General features: G+C 43.8%; 1 protein-coding gene across 2 annotated transcripts in view; it reads left to right on the top strand.

Moving 5' to 3' along the window:
- The first annotated feature begins 1,796 nt into the window (after positions 1-1,796).
- Positions 1,797-19,985, top strand: part of TET2 (tet methylcytosine dioxygenase 2) — a 70,730-nt gene continuing 52,541 nt past the window's right edge. For both annotated transcript variants that reach the window (XM_066186289.1, XM_066186288.1), the window contains exon 1: positions 1,797-1,906. In XM_066186289.1, coding sequence (XP_066042386.1) covers positions 1,877-1,906 — 30 coding nt within the window. In that variant the 5' untranslated portion in view covers positions 1,797-1,876. The remainder of the gene's footprint in view (positions 1,907-19,985) is intronic.

The raw sequence follows: 19,985 nt of genomic DNA, 5'->3' as shown, positions 1-19,985 counted from the left end.
GCTGGAAATCAAGCAAGTGCTGTGAAAGCACAAAGGAAAAAAAAAAAAAAAGGCAAAATTGAGGCAGACATTGACCATTTTTTTGCATTATTTACTTTTCTGAAAAGAGAGAGACCTGAGTCTGTTTACATAGATTTAGGCTGCATGAAATTCTGCTGGAGTCAGCTCTGCAGAAGTAAACACAAAGGTCTTTGTCAGAAACCCCATGCATTTTCCTACAGGATCGGGCCAGCCAGCCCAGCACCTTTCCAAGGGCTGGGGAGAACGAGCCGTCTTGCAAAGGTATAGAAGTGACACCCTGCCACCATCACAGAGCTATTTCAGCAAGTTTTAAAGGCAAGATCTCTAGTGTACTTTTGAAATGTTTCACAGAAATTAAAGTAAAACCAATACTCAGACAACAACCTGTGACATGAAAACCAAATTACTCAGTGATGACCTGAACTTCCTAGAAATCACTGTGACCTGCATCAAATGCTACGGGATTTGTCATCTTGTTGAAGCCCTTTTTCACCAGCTTGCCTTTGCCAGGCAGGGGACACGTGGAGATTCAACATCTCTTGGGCAACACTGAGGAACGCAGCACTTGTAGACCTTCTCCTGGCACCCCATGGGATGAAGGACACGACGGAGAGGGGGAGAGGGTCTGGTCGGAAAGCTAATGCTCTTCTAAAATCCTCCCGGGCCCCGCACGCGTCCCGGACAGGCCAGAGGACAGCAGCCTGGAGGCTGCTCTCCTTGGCGCAGTGGGAAGTACGGACCCGCTGAAGGGGAGGCCCCGGGGTCCCTCCGGCGCTCGGGACTCCGGGCGGTGTTTCGGCGTAGTGAAAGCCCAGCGCCGGTTACCAGAGAGGCGATTTCGCATACTTTTATTTCTGCTCCTCACAGCTGCCCAGCTGGAAGGGCTCCAGCTCCGCCGGTGAAAGGCGGCGAGCGGCGCACGGAGGGGATGGCAGCGGGGACCCGTCCCCCGCCAGTGGGGGCTGGCAGGTTCGGGGGCACCACCACCCTCCGCTCCTGGGGCAGCGGGGCTGGGACCGCAGCCAGACCTCCTGCGGCTGCAACTGTAGCGGGCACGGCTCCGCGTTTCTCCCACGAGCCCATAGTTGGGGAACGGTGCCGCTAGTCCCGCTCGTCACCCACCGAGCCGCGGGGCTGCGGGCGCGCCCGGGAATGAGTGTCCAGCTCACATCGGGGGAGCAATCCCCGCTGGCAGCCCGGCGTCTGCGGGCACAGGGCTTCATTCTGGGGAAGCCTGAGGAGATTTTGTCGATTTCCCCTCCTCCCTTGGGGGGAGGGGAAATCTTTTTTGGCTTTTTTTTACGCTGTCAGCCGGCCACCGAGCGCTACCAGGCTGCACCCCCAAGCCTCTCACCGCAGCCGGGGGAGAGCAGCCCGAGCACAGCAGACGGGCTCCCGGGGCCGTGGGAACGCGCCGCCGGGGGACGCGAGGGATGCGGACAGCGGTGTCCCAGGGGGGCTGGCGGGGACTGGCGTTGGAGGGCGGTACCCTCCGCCCCACCGTGTCCCTAGGACCCACCGCCGAAAGCAGAAAGGGCGGGGGGGGGCAAGAGGGCGGGGGTGGGAATCCCCAAAAGGCCGAAAGAGCGTCAGCAGCCGGGAAAAAAGCCCCGCGCGGTCGGGAACGGGGACGGCGCCGGTGACGGTGCTGGGGGCGCCCCCGCGCCGCGCGCTGGTGGGGGGGCCGGGGGGAGCCGCGCCGCGCGCGCGGGGCGGTGCGCGGGGCGGGCGCCGACGTCAGGGCGCCGCGCGCATATTGGTGCGGGGGCCCGGCCGCGCTCGCCAAGGAGCAGAAGGAAGCAAGATGGCGGCGCTGTAGGAGCGGGGAGCGCGGCGCCCGGGCTGTGCGTGCTGGATGTCGGCGAGGCTGAGGGACGCGGCAGAGGTCAGAGCGGGATCCCCGCGCCGGCCACCTTCCCCGCCCGGCACCGCCGGGAGGTGTCGCGGGGCAGCGCCGCGCCGCGCCGCCGGGGGTCGGCGAGGAGGGGGCGCCGCCGTGGGTCCCCCAACGTGGCTGATTGACAGGGGCGGCGGGGGCGCCGCCGCCCCCTCTCCACGGAGCCGGACCCGGGCTTCGCCTCGCCGCCCCTCCCCGCGCCTTTGTCTGCGGCCGGGGGACGGCGGCCGGAGGCGCCCCGGCTTTGTGCCGCTCCCCAGCCCCGGGCGGACACAAAGGCGGGCGCAGCCCGGGGAGAGGGGAGAGAGGCGGGGGGCCGGCGGGGCCTGGGGAGGGCGAGGGGTGGCGAGCGGAGCGCGGTGCCGGCGTCTCGGGAGGGAGAAGTGCGTGCGGGTGAGACGGGGGTCGGAGCGAGGCCTCCCTTTTTCCGTGCGACGATCCACACGCGTGTTTTGCCCGCGTTGCTAAACCCCGCCGTCGGGGCACAATGTGGCTACGGGATGAAAAGGAGAATCACTTTCCCGAGCGTGTTCTCCTGAAATAACGCTTTCGGCGAGGTCAGGCTCGTTCCCCGCCAGATGACAGACAAGAGCAGCAACCTCTCCACGCCGGAGTCGGACGCGCGGCAGTGTGCGCTCGCTCGCTCCGCGGCGTTTGTCGGCGTTAAATCACCCCCTTAGACACCAGCACTCCTTCTCGTGCCCAGAGTTAAAAGGGGGCTTTGCGGCTCGCGGTCGGAGTGTTGGAAATTCAGCAGACTCTTTTCTACTAAGTAATTTTCCTTTTCGGAGTGAGGTGAAGGGAAAAGTGATGTGGTCTAGCGTGCTTTCATCGAAACGCTGCAGCCAAAGATCTCATCACAAGACTTGCTTTCCATGATGAGCGGCATGCGAATGTGCAGGCTTTGAGCAGTGATCGGCAGCTCTGAATATATGTTCAGAATAATTTTCTTTTCTTCTTCCTTTCGATGTGAAGTTTAAGAGTTTCGGAGATGAGGAGATAACACTGTCCCTAGTGAAAGGAGGTCAGTGGGTGTTGTTCGTGGGCTAATGCGGCCGTTCTATTCGCGTGTTAATGGCAGGTTGACTTACTGCAGCAGGGGGTGAGTGCAGTCACACATTCACTTGTGTATCTGCATGTGTATTCCACTATGGCACTTTGGAGGTTGTAAAGTGCAAAATAGGACGTGGTTGCCGAAGATACTCAACAGGGAGATGTCAGTGGTCAATAGTAATGTCTGAAGTCGAGTTACAGGGGGATCTGACGGCTGCTGTTAACTCTTTGAAACAATGTACCCATCCTGGATTTTATCCCGCAGAAAACCCTTAGAACCATTTGGAACCAATGAAAAAAAATTTCTGTCGGGGAGTATTTTGTCTCTCTCACGAAAAGTTTAGTATGAGCCCTGCCAGTGAAGTCAGAAAACAGCTGAATCTAGAAGGCAGGGAAAGGAGAGGAGGGGAAAAAGGGAAGCCAAAGATGTGGAAAACAACAGTGTTTTGGTGGTGGGACTAAACTGCTGTTAACGTGAGATTGAAGAACTCAAAACTCATCTTTCAGTGGAAAGAAATGTTACATTTTGGAAAGTGACATTAAAAAACCCTATGTGAATGCATCCAGGGAGCCTCAGAAAGTGTTTTTGTCTCGCCCATTCCAAACAAAATCTTCCAAAGGAGACACTGAGGCACCTGAATCTACCGAATTATCACAGTTGGTAGTAGGGTTTTTAATGAGAAATTTGGCATTGTGGTGATTCATTGTGGTGGCTTTTAGCCAGGAAAACTGGTATTGTTTTGATATAGTACACGTGATCTTAGACTTTGGCATGTCAGCATTGTATAAAGAGCAAGAAACGTGTGCTTGTTGTGGAGTTAATTGAATTATTATGATGAACAGATTTCCAAGGTCTTTTGTCGGTACCAGTGCTGCACTGGGTAGCAGAAATAGGTTGTAAATGTTTTAGGGTTTACATGCAGAATCGGAAGAACCTGTAGTTGCTGCTGGAATGGACATTTCAGCTGCCAAAGTTGGATGGGACTGTTCCTTCTTGCCCAAGCACTTCAGATGTTGTTGGCCTGTGTCTTCCACAATGTTCCTTTAAATAGTAACAACAGCCAGACAGCCCTGAAGAAAAAGAGGGGAAAGAACCCTCATCATATTTTGGAACAAATCTGCTGCTTGAAAAAACATGAAGGTCAGGTTGGATTAATGTTATACTGACCCTGGTCAGGTTTACAGGGAGTGCCTCACTCCTAAGTTACTTGCATTGACAGTAGTGATTTTATCAGAGTGTGCCTAAGCAGTGACTTTAAATCCCTTGTTCCTTTTTGTTCCAAGTGGAAGATGTATTTTGCGTTTCTACAGGGGCCACGTAAGGTCCTTTTTAAAAAGCTGACAATTTGTCAAGGTGGAATTCCAGAAGAGCTGTCAAATTTGGCTTGTCACGGCAAGTGACCTCTCTACCTCTCTCACTGGGCTGCCGCACAGTAGCTCTAGGCATGGTAGCAGCATCTGTAAGCCAGCTTCACAACTGGAGCTTGAAAGTGGTAGAACAAAGTTGCCAAGTTTCAAGTAGAGTCGGTGGTTATCTTGGAAACTGCGCTGGAGAACACAACCACAAATTATTTTGGCAAATAATATAGAGTATTTATTTAGTCCAGCTCTCTGATTGCTGTTAAGGCAGTCAGCCAGCAGCATTAAGTGTTGTGACATCATTTTGAAAGGCAATGTGCTGGTTCTGAAATGGAGTGGGATGTACTATGATTCATTATTAAAAAAAAAAAAAAAAAAAAAAGCTGTAGTCTGAACAGAGATGAAGCATATGACTGCATCATGGCTGAAAGCCAAAAAGAGAATAGTATGAATCAATCACACTTGCAGCATTATTCCCATCCCTTACTTCATAAGGCAGTGAGTACCATCTTACTCATTTAGTGATGTTCTGCAGCAGAAATATGCTTTTGAACACTGAACAAGTAGCTACTAACAAGTTGCCATAGTTCTGGTTGTTACTTTATCATCACTGCTTACATGCTCAATTTGCATACCTTGTCCCAATAATCCTAGATAATAAAACCCTACAAATGGAAAGTACTGTGAGTAATCATCCCCTCTGTCACCCACTGAAAAGAAATCACTTTTGCCTTACCTTAGGGTAGGTAAATTTGCTTAAAAAAATCTATATGTGTTATATATATATATATATATATATATGGAAACGCACCAATTTTGCCAAGGAACTGCTCAGTGGGTGGATGCAGTGATGGTGAGATTAAGGAGTAAAATTCTGACCTTTCAGCATCAGCTGGACTAATCCCAAAGACAGCTGATGACTGACCCAAAAAGGTTGTTTGGATTAAAATACTGGGAATGTGCCTTGCATTACATAGCAGGGAGGAAGAAGGTAAGAGAAAAACAAGGTCTGAGATACAGAAAGATCAGCTAACTAATTTTACCCATGTATCTCACACTGTTCTTGAAATGAAGAAAAAAATGTCCTAACTTATAGGTGGATCAGGAAGAGTTTTCTACTAGTTTTTCACAGTAAAGAATTTTAAATCTGAGGTCACTTTGAATTGCCATGCTTTGAAAAACACTTTAACAAATAAAAGCCGTAAAGATTTAGATTCCTGTCTGTCTTTTCAAGCAGGCTTGTTCACCTCTGTAAAACACCTTCCAGAACCCTGAATCATCACAGTAACCTGAACAAAGTTGAGGCTGTCTTTAAAAAGAGAAGTTTTCTGTGGAGGTGGGGATTCCAAGTTGGAGTGTTGTTGCCTCATAGTATACATATGGCAAAAAATCCCAGGAGGATTATTCTTACAGATAAATAAAGGCTTGTAGTATTTGACCTAATTCCTTGTGTGTGTGTTTTTCCTCTAACTAAAACAAAAATAAAAAATTAAATACAGGAGGTATTTCTGTTGCAGTGTGGAAAGAAATAGCCTTGTTCTATGCTCAAGTTCAGCAAGAAAGGATAATTCAGCATTTTAAGCCTGATCAAGCACAAAGTTTTGTTAAGCCACAACAGACAGTTTCAAAGAAGTGAGCAGGTGAGTGTTTAGATAGCTAAGATAACCAGCTCAAGAACCAAATACCCCTTGGAAGTGTCTTCCCCAGGTCGAGGCCAGTACCATCCGCACTCTGATTAAATACTATGATGCAATTTAGACAACGTGAAATAATCTTTACATGTTCTACCATTCTAGCATTACCTCTAACCTCAAATATATACCACGTTTTCCCAGAATACGAATGTTGGTTTTACCAGGTGTATGCGTGGGGGAGGGGAAGTTTCCAGGTTTCAGCTGAATTTTTGCAGGTAAATAAAGAACATCATCTGCATTCTTTACTCTATATACGCTACCCTGTCCTTAAACTCACATTTCAATAACTGAAGTTTAAACAACTCTTCTGTCTAATCTCCTTGCCAATAATGCATCAGCAGTCCAAGTTTGTGTTCCAGTGTCCTGGCGTGAGCTACTCTAAGTCCCATCGTGTTGGGAAAGGATTTGGCTCCATTGCAGCGAAAGCCCGGCTTACCAAGTGGGCAGGTTTAGGTCACGATGATGACTCTCCATGTGGTTGCGTGCACGTGGTTTGAGTGTTTACAAACAGTGTCCCAGCATCCTCGGCAGCTGCCTTGACGCAGCCAGTGAGGACAGAGTTCTAGGAATGTCCCTAGTCCTCACGGACAGCAGAGGAGGGGGAAAGAAAGAAAAAAATGCAGAGTTTTAAGAACACATATCATAGTTTGGGTTTTGGCTGAGCTTTCTCATCTGTCTTGCATTCTAGACCGCTGGATCCTTTGTCGAACCCAGTTGTTTTTTTCCTCGGCGCTTGAGCGCAGTCTGGGCTGTATTGACGGGTTTGTCTGGAACAGACTGACCCGAAGTATGAGATGGGGGTTAAGGAAATTGTTGCAAAGGTTTCAAATTATTTTTGTGCCACTCCTCCCCTTTTAAAAATGTATAATTAATTCAAGTCCCAAAAGTTTTTATAACAAAACAGCTCTTTACAATATAAGAATCCCACTGTAAATGGTTATATATTTTTTCCTTAATTAAGCACGATTCACTGCCTGTTAGGATACTAGAGCAATTTCCTTTTTAAAGAACAAGAAAGAAATCAGGAATCCTACTAACTTTATGAGTAAAATCAAATAGCTGAAAGCCTTTATTACTTAATGAGACATGTGGACACAAAGAGGCGTTGCTGTTATGAAAGCTTATACCACTGCAAGGCAAATTTTAGATCTCCATTAGATGTAAGAAGCTTGGAAATTTCTGCATTTACCCAACCAAGTGAATAATGCCACAAATCTGTTGCTCAAAACAAAAAGAAAGAAAAAGAAAAGCAAAAAAAGGGGGGGAAAAAAGGAGTGGGGAGAAGTGGTGTTAATTATTGGGGATGCCTTGCAGAGATGAAAATTTTGTGATTCTGTGAAAATGCTGGTCTGACTGTAGCTGGTCAGAAGCACCCAGCTGACAATGTGTTTCAAGCTCACCCCTGTGGACTTAAACCAAACCTATCAGGCCAGTTCTGGTCTTCAGAGACACTTGAAGTCTATGCCCTGCATGTGCACTCAGAACATTGTACAGAGCACATCACTTGTTTTACAAAATGAATCCTAAGATCTGTTTTCTCCTCTTAGGGAGGAAGCAGTTGGTACAAATGCCTCTTCCATGTTCTGAATTTGTCTGGATGAATCATGGTATTCACTGTCATGCAACAGAGTAGGAAGGCTGATCACAGATCTTGTTATACACACGGCTTCTGCTAGCAGTTGTATGTTCGCATTGGTTGCTCCCATTTTATGTTGATGTCTATTACAACACTGTAACTTTGTAATTACACTGCAGCGGTGTCTTCTCATTTGCAGGACAAAATGATTTGTGTCCTATCCAGAATGTGCTTCTGTTTCAGTAAACTCTTTACCACCTTTCATTTTCTTTTCTGGCCTTTTTTTTACCTACCATTCCCATTACTCTTGCACTAGCTGGGTAACAGAAGGTAGCAAGAAAGAGTAAAGCATGTGAGAGAATATGTGACAAAGGCATTCCTGAGTTTGTGCTATTCCTTCTCTTGCCACTTCTAGTGCTGTTAGAGAGATCAAAGGGTAAACATTAACCCTGGGCCTTATTCTGGCGGGAGAGTTTTGCCCTCATCTTCTGTGTCCTTTAGGATCTTTCCAGATTTGTCCCTTCGAATGAAAGACAACTGTTCATGCAACACTCAGCCCCATTTCATGCCCCTGATGCTTTTTTTCATCTTTGTTTAATCTCTTAGTTCTTTCAGTGCTACTTCACTTGTGTTTGAAGTCACATTCTTTGAAGTTATAAAATTTTTATACTTGCCAAAGGACACAAAACTCTTTCAGCTCTTATGTAAGCAAAAAGAAGAAAAGAATGATTGCGTATTTTCTCTTGTGTGCAAGTAGCATTAGTCTCCTGCTCAAGGTAAAATGAGGAAAAGGAATAGTTGCAGTAAAACAGGAGTTTCTACTGTTTTCCCAAAGTTAAAGACCACAGAAGTGAGGTATTTCCATGAAGCTTCAAGTGCATGTACAGCTTAATAAAAGGAATGCCTTTTATCCCTAAAAGATAACATATGAAAGCTGGCAAATACATGGGACTCACCTCTCCCTGAGATATGGAGCTGTGGTGGTATGTGTGCGCACACATTATAGATTTTAACAGACTTTCTTTTCAGAAAGTATGTTTCCTCTGCACTCCTTTGCTTGCTTTTCTATTTCATTTCAAGATTGTTTGCCCAAAAAAAGCTCTGAAGTATTACTTAAATAGCAACACTAAAAATCAAAACCATGAAAGCTGAACAACTGGATAGGGCCAGATTTAACACTTACTTAATTTTGTGTATCTAGTAGATATTTTGTGGGAAGGAAAATGTATGCTAGTGTGTTTCCTATTCCATGATTCCATGCACAGGTAGTTGCAAATGTACACATCACATACCTAGGAGCAAGTGAAAATACAGACTAAATAGGGAAAAACACTCTTGATATTCAGAAAGATGAAAATTGCACGAAGAAGAAGAATACAGCCTTTCAGTTCTCTGTTGTTTCTATGGTGCTTTCCATACTTTACATGGAACATTTGTTTTCTTTAAATATGTTTAGACCTGTACTTTTCTGCTTCCCTGTAATCCTTAATGCAGAGAGGCTTCTGTAGGTGTGAGAAAGCAGTAAGAAAACCAAGAATGGTGCTGATCTGTTTTCTTTCTCACTGTGTGTAGTGTCTGAGAAGTGAGAAACCAGGTAGGAAAAGCAGATTTCTATCTATTTTTCCACTGTGTCTATGTTGTACAGTTGACAATTCATTAAGTATAGGTGGATATTTTTTTTCCCCAGTGTCAGCTGACTTGTGATCCTGCAAACTGCCATTTTCAGAAAGCCCTATTCATTTTTCTTGGGCTTGCCGAGCTATACCAGAGACACTTGGAGCAGTGAAGCATCTAATCAGTCATATACTTTGTAGCACTGAAAAAAGAAAAGTAGTTTTGGGCCTTTTTTTTTGGGGGGGGGGGGGAGGGGGTGGTGGGATGGTACAGGGAAAAGAAATGGATGGAAAGACTACAGGTATAGAAGTTAAAAAACTAAGTTTTACTCAGAAACCCCAATTTTTCAAAGCAGTTGCAAGTTAACGTGAATTTTGCTATAAAATGTAGACTCTAGCTGATGAATAAGAAGTTATGCTTCTGGAAGAGTGGGTCTGACTACTAACAGAATACCTGTTTTTTCTTGAAACAACGAGCTGGTTGGAGATACTTTGTTGGACAAGCTGGAGCATGAGTCTAATTCAGGATGGCAACTCTGATGCTTCTAAAGACTGGATAGAGTGAAATTAATTATTGCACATTAGGAGGCACCTCATATCCCAGCCACGAAACAGAATCCTACTGTGCTTGGGGCTGTACAGACATAAGCCATTTTTGTTCTGTCTTACTATTTAATTCAGTAAAAGAGGCAGAGAAAAAGGGTCTGGCAGCACACAAGAGGCCAGAGTGTTAGTAACTCTTGTTTATAGCAGAGGCAGGCAGCTCCCTTTCAAAAAACTAAATATTTGCAGTAAATAAAGCAAAGCTGCTATTAGTGCCTGCTCTGTGTGTGTGTGTGTGTGTGTGTGTGTCAGAGGAGTTCCTAAGCAGCACTGCTGCAGTCTTTTCCCCAGGGTGCTGATGTTAATGAGCAGGCAAAACATGCAAAGAAGGAGAGAAAGGGTATAAAATTAATAAGCAACAACTGAGAGCCAAAGCACACAGAGATCATGCAATGTGGTACAAACTCTGCTGGAGTCATTCATTTCTGTGCCTTTTTTTTTCTTAACCCTAGAAGATCTACAGGAAAGCTGTGGTGTAGCTGGAAACTGAACCCATATCTCCTAAACCCCAGTGCTTTACCCATGATACCCTCTTCCTGCTCATTCAGAAGTTTACTGATCGTTTTCTCTGCTTACTAAGATAACAGAAGTATCAATTTTAAGAAACAGAAACTAGATGCTTTTCACTTTTTTTTAGAATTTGGTTTTCAGTAGCATTTTCTGTTGACTGACAACATGTTCTGTTTTTGCTGCACTAACTTTCAGACCTCTAAATCAGTAGTGGTTATCCAAAACAACCCAGCAAATTAAAATTAAATAAAGCTCCTCAGGGAAAAGGATGACTTTGTTCAGTGCTTTGTGGCACTGTTTAAACCCTGCACTGCAAGTGAGAAAGGATGCAGGGAAGAAGGTTATCTCCATTTTACTGGCACTGTAGATGTCTCCATGTACCTTCAAACAAATAATTAAAATAACAATAATTAAAAGTAGTAGGTTGTGTCAGTTAATCACAGTGTGTGAAACAGGACATTTCTAAAGTGCTCCAGTTAACTCCCTTTAATACCCTTGATCCTCCTATTCATTCAGGCAATATTTCCCATAGTCTGCAAGCCGTTCATATACATCAGCTCCAATCTACCACACAATTCCCATTTGATCTGTTTTATCAAAGGTTTGTCAGGGACCACGAACCTTCATGTTGACATCACACTTGGTAGCAGAGCTCAAAGGAGGGAAAAATACCAAAATAAAACCAGTTTTAATTTGTTGTCAGAAATCTCTCTGCTGGAGATGGGATGCACAAACATGCATTAACCTGCCATTAACCATAGCAGCAGTCATACCTTTCTATTCAAGAGCTCGCCTTCATCTCCTAGACCTGAATTGGAGATGGTAAGCTTTAGTGTCTCTGGCCTTTAAAAATTCCTTTGCTGTGGGTCATAGTCATAGCTCAGCCTGCCTAGTTACATAGTGCATTTAATCAAGTGCCCACCCTATTTAACTTCAGCACATTCACAGGCTTGTGATAAAATCCATGATGAACTGCATTTGGAAATAAAATCCAATAGGTAATTTAGCTCGTGCAGCATCTCTGGACGCTGGCGGATGCAGCTGACTGTGAAGGACAGATGGATTTTTCCCTGCCATGTTTAAAGATACAATACCACTGCAAACTGCTTTGGAAAAAGATGGAGCAGAGCATTCGGACTTGCCTCCCACAGTTGCTCCTCTCCCCACCGCAGTTTGGAGGTTCAGCCAGCCAAGCCCCACGTGGCTCATGTGCACGTGCCCATGCTGCTTACAAACACGCTCTAGGTGTCCCCAGGCACCACTGGGTGCCACACTGCAGCTTGTGAGAGCTCCCGTTTTTCACCCACGGTCTTGGCTGCTTGTAGCACTCGTGGCTAAAGGCAGGGCTATGATGGGGTGTGGAGTCTGCTAGCTTGTTCAGGTTTGCTCATTTTACATTTAAGCAATATTCAGGCCAGGGGTTCAGAGCGAGATCGTCCACAGTGAGTCAAAAATAGAAACTTCATTGCTCGATAGCGTAGTAGCACTGGAGAGCGCTAGCTAAATGTACACACGAGTGAGGAAGGGACTTTTCTGCTTTCCAGAAACACTGCTAAGGAATTGGGTAACGTTTACAGTAGGGCAGGATTTCAAAAAGCCTGTGGAAATGAATGGACGCTTTTAATTTTTTCATTTCCCACTAACAAACCCGGGACGACTTCTTATCCAGGTTTAAGAGACGGAGCTCAACAAAATACAAGTAATTTGGAGCAGCTAGTATTTAAAACCAGAGTTGCGTTATCACTCAGAGAAGACTGCCTTAGTTCTGCTTTGTTTTAGCAGGCCACTGGGGTACACTAAGAAAGAGGTTTGAACAGCTGTGTGTTGCAGCGTTAAATGGCCTCCCATAGCTGAGGCACAAAAAGACAAAGCCCGTTTCTTTCCAGCTGCTCAGCTAAAATTGTATTCACTTACTTTTGCTACTCTCCTCACCAGTTCAGAGTTCAAGGACTCATATATCTACCGTACCTTGAGTTCAGATAACAAGATATAACTACATGGAGGGAAACAAATAGAAAAGTTCCTGTTCCTCAAAGATGAGCACTTTTTCTGTACTCACTCCCCTGTTTTGTTTCGGGGTGTGCGCAGTTTATTTTTCTCCTTTTGTTTTACTCTCCCTCCCCGCACGCCCTCCTGCTCACCCTCTGCTGCGTGCACACCCTCCTCTTCCAGCCGCCTCTCTGATTTGCCTGGCTGAGAAGTGCAGACTCAGCAGAGACTGGTAACACTTTAACTCTTTGTCCTATTCTCAGCTCTCCCAGGAAAGGTCAAAGCAAATGAGACTTAGAGCTGCGTGTGAAACAGAGCCGCTATAATGGAGAGGAACACTGACCACAGACTGTTCCCCCTGTCACGTTTTGTTTTGTTTTGTTTTTTTTTTTCCTTGAAGCATATAAAGTGTGTGGTCAGCATGAAATGCAACTTTGCATAGGTTTGGGTGGCCGGATCTGCTTGTTTCTCCTTGGGAGGAAATGAAAGGCTTGTGACTTTTGTTTGTACTGGCCATATCATGCAACTTCTACTGATAAACAGAAATCATTTAGGAGCTACTTCCTCAAATGCCTGAAACGTGGTCTTAATTTCATCAGTGCAAAGCCAGCAAAAAGCTATTGCAGACACGAAGTCTCTTATATGTCTTTGAAGTAATTTTGGAAACTTTGGCAATGTGCCCTTATACAGTTCTTTTCCCTGAGAGCCACAGTTTTGCATTGTGTTCTGGGACCATGTGGGCTCCAATTTTAGTGACTTAGGGCAGAAAGGAGTTCCATTTTTCTTAAGAACAATTCGGCACTACCATTTGCTTACACTGACAGACAAACCTGCGGGGCCACCATCAACATTAGCACAGGTCCACGTGTGCCACTTACAGGAAAAAGGTTCCCAGTTGCCCTTCAAACACCCCGCCGCGGTGTCTCACAGAGCTGCAGGGGGTGTGCTCCAACCAGGACGCTGGTGCTGGTTGGCTTAGCGACATCACACTGGCGGCCAAGCTTTACCTCTGGGCTTTGGCACTCCAGGTCATGCTGGTGTCTCGCCACGTGCTTATGCGCACATGGCAGCAGTGTTTACAAACATGACCCCAGAACTCTTACGGGCAGTTATGAAAGAGGCAGCGAATGCCACATCCCGCGCGCCAGGCTGACCCAGATCGCCAGCACTGGGAACGAATAGCGAGGCGCTCGTACCAGCACAGGCTCCAAGAGATGTTCAAAGCAGATGATTTTGCTCCCAAACTGTTTTGAAGTATCATTGCCATCATGAGAGCGTTTTCCACCATAAACTAAAAATAGCTACTATTAACTAGCAGGAGCGGTGGGTAAGTGATTCAGCAACTCAGGGATAGAAGTGACTGTATTCTTCAGCACTCTAAGTCTGTTTCTGCATCGAACTAACTCAGTACATAAAATTTTCACAACGGGAAGAAAATGCAGAGCTGGCTTACTTTGGCTAAAAGAAAAGAACAGAACACTGCATGATCATGTAGTTCCTGACTGACAGTTCCTTTTTTGTTCCTTTATTAACACTCACACTCAGGCACTAATGAAAGCTTTGTAGTTAGGCTGTGACCATCCATTTAGGAAAAAGATGCCTTAGTAATTTCAAATGAAACACTTCCATCTACAAAATATGAATACCACTATATGGCTGATTTGGTTTTTTGATGTGGGCCTTAAGAAAAAAAACACAGCTGAAACACTGTTTCAGCAAACCAAGCACTGAATGCTCAACCGTCAAATGTCCATGTTCTATCTTCACACGCATATTTTTTACAGTACACATCTACTGAAAAAAAGAAAGTATCCCTTCCTCACCCTTGAAGCTCTTGAAATGAGTTTGTATTGTATGCTAAATAACTCCAAAGCTGTTTGCTTTCTAGAAGTAAGCAGTTTCTAGTAAAGTGGAGTACATGATCCAACAATTAGTTTTTGACAGATTCTAGCATTCTTGAAGTTGTCTCAAAAATATGGAGGAAGACAGGTACTATAACTGAATGATTGCCTAAGATAATTAGAGTTTTCTTGGAAAAAGCTGCTAAAGGAGCAAAAAATAACCCATCCTTGTTAAAAATCACTTCCAGTTTTCACTTCTGGAATTGAAGAATTTAATCTCAGCTTTGCAAAAGCCTCCTAAATGATGAAATTCTTTTTCCACTCCCAAATAGAAAGTTTGACTTTTCAGGAGCAGATGAGATGGCAGAAAGATGGTAGTTCTATTTTATATTATAATAATCTCAGTGTTTGTAAATATCATAATGATAAAGCCTGTAGGAAAGACATAGAATGAGCTTCTCCATGCCTCTTCTGCAACACAGTTCAATCCCACTACTAAATAAAATTTTTCTAAGTATAGATGTCATCTTTTCCAACCATACCATGGCAGCTCTACATTAGGACTGTCAAAATTCCTGCAAAGTTTCTTCGCTATGTAAACAAAATGAAACAAGGAAGCATGACATGTTCAGTCTGGCTTGGTCACTAGCTCATTTCATGTGGTCTCTGATAGCTCTTACCTGAGCTGGGGAACTGCTCTGTGCGTCAGCCCTTAACCCATAGCCAGTTTTTTCCAGTCTCCTAACTATTTTTAATCTTGTATTTAGAATGTGGGCAAATGTACTTGGTCAGTTATTGATGTCTTTTCACTGCTGAATGTTCATTACAATGTTCATTACACTGTATATAATGGACCTAGAAATAAGAATGGAAGTACTGAAAATAGGTCACTGCTGTGTTCCTATTTTAAGAGCTCTTTGTAGCATTTCTCCTGCCTAAGGAAAGCAAATCCACCTTACTGTGAAACTGTACAAGTATGGGCAGAGTGGGAGAAAGGAGAATTAGAGCCTTAGTGTAAAATCATCCCTTAATGTATATAACTTTCCTCTTGGGTATATCATTGTGCATTCTCTGGAGTCTTTCTTCAGAAACCCTGAAGCACTTTTTAAATTGTCCTGAATTAGAAAGTACCGATGCTTTCAAAGACTAGATTATTAGTATTTATGATGTCTGTGGGCTTTACCAGCACATTTAACTTAACTGGTGTAATGACTATACAGATACACAAATTCTGTCTGGTGAATCTTTGACTCAGAGAATGTTCTTATTGTTTATAATAACTTTCTTACATTATATGAAGAGCTTCTTTTAGTCACCCAGTGAAGAGAATATAAGGGAAGAAGTGCTGCTTATGATGAAGTTTATTTTATTCAATGCTTTTAGTTGGGGGCAGGAGGTAAGGTAAGAGTGTGAGATTACCATTGTGTGCTACAGGGTAAATACTGCCGTTGTGTCAGTTTAGATGAGTATCTCAGACTCTGTCATGGGTTTCTCCTCTAGGTAAAAAAGCAGTGGAAATCTTGTTTAACAAGTTCAGCAAAAGGCACACCTAAAGTTTAATTATGTCTTCAGATGCATGGGTGCAAGTCTTACTAAAGAGTTTTACTCAACTCTCAGAGAACAGACTTAGGACTTTTGATTTTTCTTATACTTAGATGGATTGATCTACAGTCATGACAGTGCATAGTTTGGGGAAGAAAATCCCTAGGCATAATAAACAACTATTTCCAGCCACAGTTCTCTCTGCCACCTAGGTGTGTGGGAGAGAGCAAGTGATTATTCACCAGTTCATATTTTTCAGTCAGTACTCCCTCACCACTCTGAAAAGCCAATCTACCCAAAAATCAGGGGAAGATGGAGAAGAGATGAAACAGTACTTCTGGTATTTACCTGAGGGTTTTGTATTAATGTCTCTTGGAGCTGGGAATCTTGGACAGGATCTGAGTTGCACATCAATTGTGCTCCAAAAGTTGAAGCACTGAATGAGGCAGTGAGAGGACTTCCTGACCTAGGAGGTAGACAGGCAGGGGTCAAATTGTTCCTCTGTCTCTCTTACTCATTGTTTTCTCAGCAGAAGATGGTTCCTTAACAGGCCAACTGCTTAATGGTTTTGTGCACAGAGAAAAAAATGCACAGAACACCTGCTGGACAGTATATTAAGTTACACTAACAACTGCCCACAGCACTCAAAGGCAAGGTGGGAACATGCAATGGGCCTCTGAAATACATGTTCAGCATCAACCACTGGCAGAAAATATTTCCCATCACCCTACTTAATAACATAACAAGTCCTGTAAATTCAAGAGTCACAAGAACCACGTGAATAAGAGAACAAAAATGGTGAAAGGAACAAGGAGCATTTCAGATTTTTACAGTGCTGGGTGAAAATGCCTGAAGATGTTCTTAGAAAAATGAGAAAATCTACCTTACAGAGTGAGTTTAGAAAAACAATAAATGGCTGAGCCATACCAGGAATGGCTCTTCTTCATATTCACAGGATTAAACCAGTGAGGTGCTGAGGTTTCTTCCCATGTCTTTCAGTCCTACAAGAAACACTACTTTGCTTTGCCCACCAGCCTGACTTTGGCCATGGCCAACCTCCAAAGCTTCAAAATATGACAAAAACCCTATTTCTAGTAGTCAAGTTATATATCAATGAAAGAAAGCAGCTGCATATATTTAACAGCCAAGCTGCAGAAACCCTGATTCATGAATTCTACAGAGATATACCAGAAGCAGCAAAATCAGACCTTCTACTCATGTTTCACTATCCTGGCAACCTTTTTTTTCTTTTTTTTTTTCCTGATTTTTTTATCCTTGCTGTAGGTCTACAAATGTAGAATATGGGCAGAATTGTCTCAAGAATGGCAATTTCCATGAAACTCCACGCAAAAGAATGTCATGCTTCAGTGTAAAGTTTTGATGTGGAAAGTTTGGGTTAGCTGAATTTTGAGAGGAAGAGTAGCCAGTATCTTTCCTTCGTGAACTCCTTTTTAGCCTATTCAAACTTACTTGCACCCTTATCCAGGAAAATTCTCATCAGGATATACTAACTGTACCAGTGCACAGCAGTAAGAAAGATGGACAAGCTGTTCCTAAAAGCTGTATGAAATTGTAATGGAAGAGACCATTTGTTCCATATTCTTCTCTAAAGTCAGCCAAGTCATAAAACTGGCACTTTTGATAAATAGGTGGATAATCTGCTCTAGAAGACCTCTGCTAATAGAGATTCTGTATTCTTCCAAGGCTTCTCATTTTGATGAATATTTTTGCCTTTTGGACAGATAAAGCATTCCAGTTGAAGCCCTGCCAAGACTTAAGAAGAAAAGTAACTGAATGCCTGACAAAGACACAAAAAGAGCCTGTGCAAAAATTGGGGTTTTTTTCTCAAAAAGGTTGACATAACTGCTCAGCTTGATGTTCACTCTTAACTCCAGGAACTCCTGTTCCTCATTCAGTGTTTTTGCCCATGATTGTTCCTGCCTTGAGACATTGCCCTTGGGCTACCAATACAAGAAACTAAGAACTTCAGGAAAAAAGCGAATGTGTGAAACAGAGAAGTTGGTGTCATCAAGAAGGAGGAAATGCGTAGTGAGGAGATCTTAAGTAATTACACATTATTGTGAGGGTCTGATCCATTAGAATGTTCATTTCTTGGCCAGGGACCATGCCTGTGTTGTCTGGGCACACTGCTGCTTTTCTGTGCATAATGCAAAGTGTTCATGCATGGAGATCTGGACAATAAAATGAACAGCTTAACTGTAGGCACTTGCTCAATGTGGCAGTAAAGAGAAGTGGGGAAAACAGATGCAACACAGTACTTAATCTTAGCAGTATGTATGGCTTTGTTAAGCTGTAGTGAATGAAGACAGAAACATGTTTCAGAGAATGCAAAACACTAGAAAATATTTCTCTTGAGCTGTAGTGCCAGAGGTGTATGGTTTGTCCATGGGAAGATCTGAACTCTCCTCCTCTTTCTTGTTCCAGTGGCATTTTCAGATGAAATTTGCAAATTATGAGTGTTCCCATATATTCTGACTCCAAATACAATAGTTTATGGTGGATCAGGGCCTCAAAACAGGCAGCACAGAATGAGGGGGTAGGAAGGAAAGCACACTGGAGTGCTTTAAGTAAAGCACACTGGAGTGTGAGCTAGGTAACATACACTGAAGACAGAGAAGGGCTTTGAGGAGCTACCTTTGGCTTTCTAGCACAATTTGAAGAAAGACAGTATTTCAAGAAGATAGCAGCCAACCTCTTTCAAATTGATGAAAGGAAACAAAGACAGTAGGTGTGCTTAATCTAAAGACCTTGCCATCACAGGCTGTCACTTAAGCAGGTTCCTTTGTAAGTAGCAGACATTTTTGTGAATTAGGACCATGTCTAGGCTCCTGCTCCTTAAGGATACAATCTATAGAGGGTTTAAGTCTCCTGGTTTTGGCTAGAAGCTGGTGGTGGCTGAATGTATTACTGAGTGATTACACATTTCTCTGAGGCATATGCCCTTTAGCAGACCATGATAAAAACGGACAGTTGTTTGTTTCAGTGTGGAACTTCTCAGCTGCTGCTGGCTGTTTCCCTGTGTGCTCCTTCCTCTATAGACTTCACCACAGTATGCCTGAGAGTACTGCTGCAACAACAGGGTCCAGAAAATCTCTTGTCAGGAACATGTACAGACTGACCATCTACCCCAAGAAGCTATTTTCCTCATTTGTTCATTTTTGCAACATCCCAGAAAGTTGTAAATTTTATTCCACCAGTAGTAAGTGTGGCCACTTCCACAGTTCTTTGTAAAGCAGTGGCACAAACTGTTAAATTATCTAAAAAGAGCAAACAAGTATTTGGGCTTTCTAAAAGATTAGGTTGAAGGAACAGGAAAAAGCTGTCTTCTTTAGTTCTTTCCTTTTGTTTCCAGTTTTAATATTTAATGAACATGTGATATTGTTTTAAGCTAGTCCTGATGGTGAAGTTAGTATTTAAAGCAGATGGCTGCAGTGCTTTAATAAGGTGGTTACTATAGAAACACAGCACTGTGAAAGCAAGAGTTTCTGTAATGCATGGTTCCTTCACTGAACATTTTAAAGACTCCTGATCTACATGTAGCAGGCCCAAAGAATACTAACCAAGAAAGGGAAAAGAGAGATAATATGCCTGGAGTATTTACTTCAGCTGGGGTCCACTTAAACCTAGCTGGATAGCTAACATTTTTGTGGCTTGCTAAAAAGCTGCTTGAAGCAACATGAAACATGAGAAGAGAGATAAGCAAAAATATTGACGGAGGAGATGACTGTGGGCAGGAGACAGATCATTTCAGTTATCTTTTTTTAGAAGGCAAGTTGGACTCAAACATTAACACAAACAAGTTTAAAAACGCAAAACACCCCCAAACAGCTAGTTAATACACCCAAATATTTACTTCATCATCCTTGGGCTTTTTGTTTACTTCATCCTTGCATATCTAATGTTGCCTATCAACACAATTGTTGAAGCCTAATGCATGGGGAAGGACACATCATGTGCTTTCAAGGATTTGGACTTTTTATTACTGCCTCTGGTTTTCTTTATATTGCCAAAACTGTTTTAACCTGAGAGTACATAAATTTCTCTTCATGTGCCAAAGCATTTTACAGGCTATGACACAGACTTTAGAAATCCTTTTAAAATGTTAATTATATATACGAATATGATTTGAACTAAATCAGGACATTCAAGTGGGTAAATGACAGTCTTTTTGGAAGGGTTACAGGCTCTGTGTGCAGAACTGAGCAGGAAAGCGGTACTTCATCTAATTGTGTCCTTCCGTCCAGGGAATTTAGAAGTAGTTTTCAG

The sequence above is a fragment of the Chamaea fasciata genome, unplaced genomic scaffold, assembly GCF_029207755.1.
Source record: "Chamaea fasciata isolate MVZ Bird 193981 ecotype frontalis unplaced genomic scaffold, bChaFas1.0.hap1 SCAF_6, whole genome shotgun sequence".
Lineage (NCBI taxonomy): Eukaryota > Metazoa > Chordata > Aves > Passeriformes > Sylviidae > Chamaea > Chamaea fasciata.
Note: the sequence above shows the minus strand (reverse complement) of the source record. Positions and strands in the feature narration are given on the sequence as shown.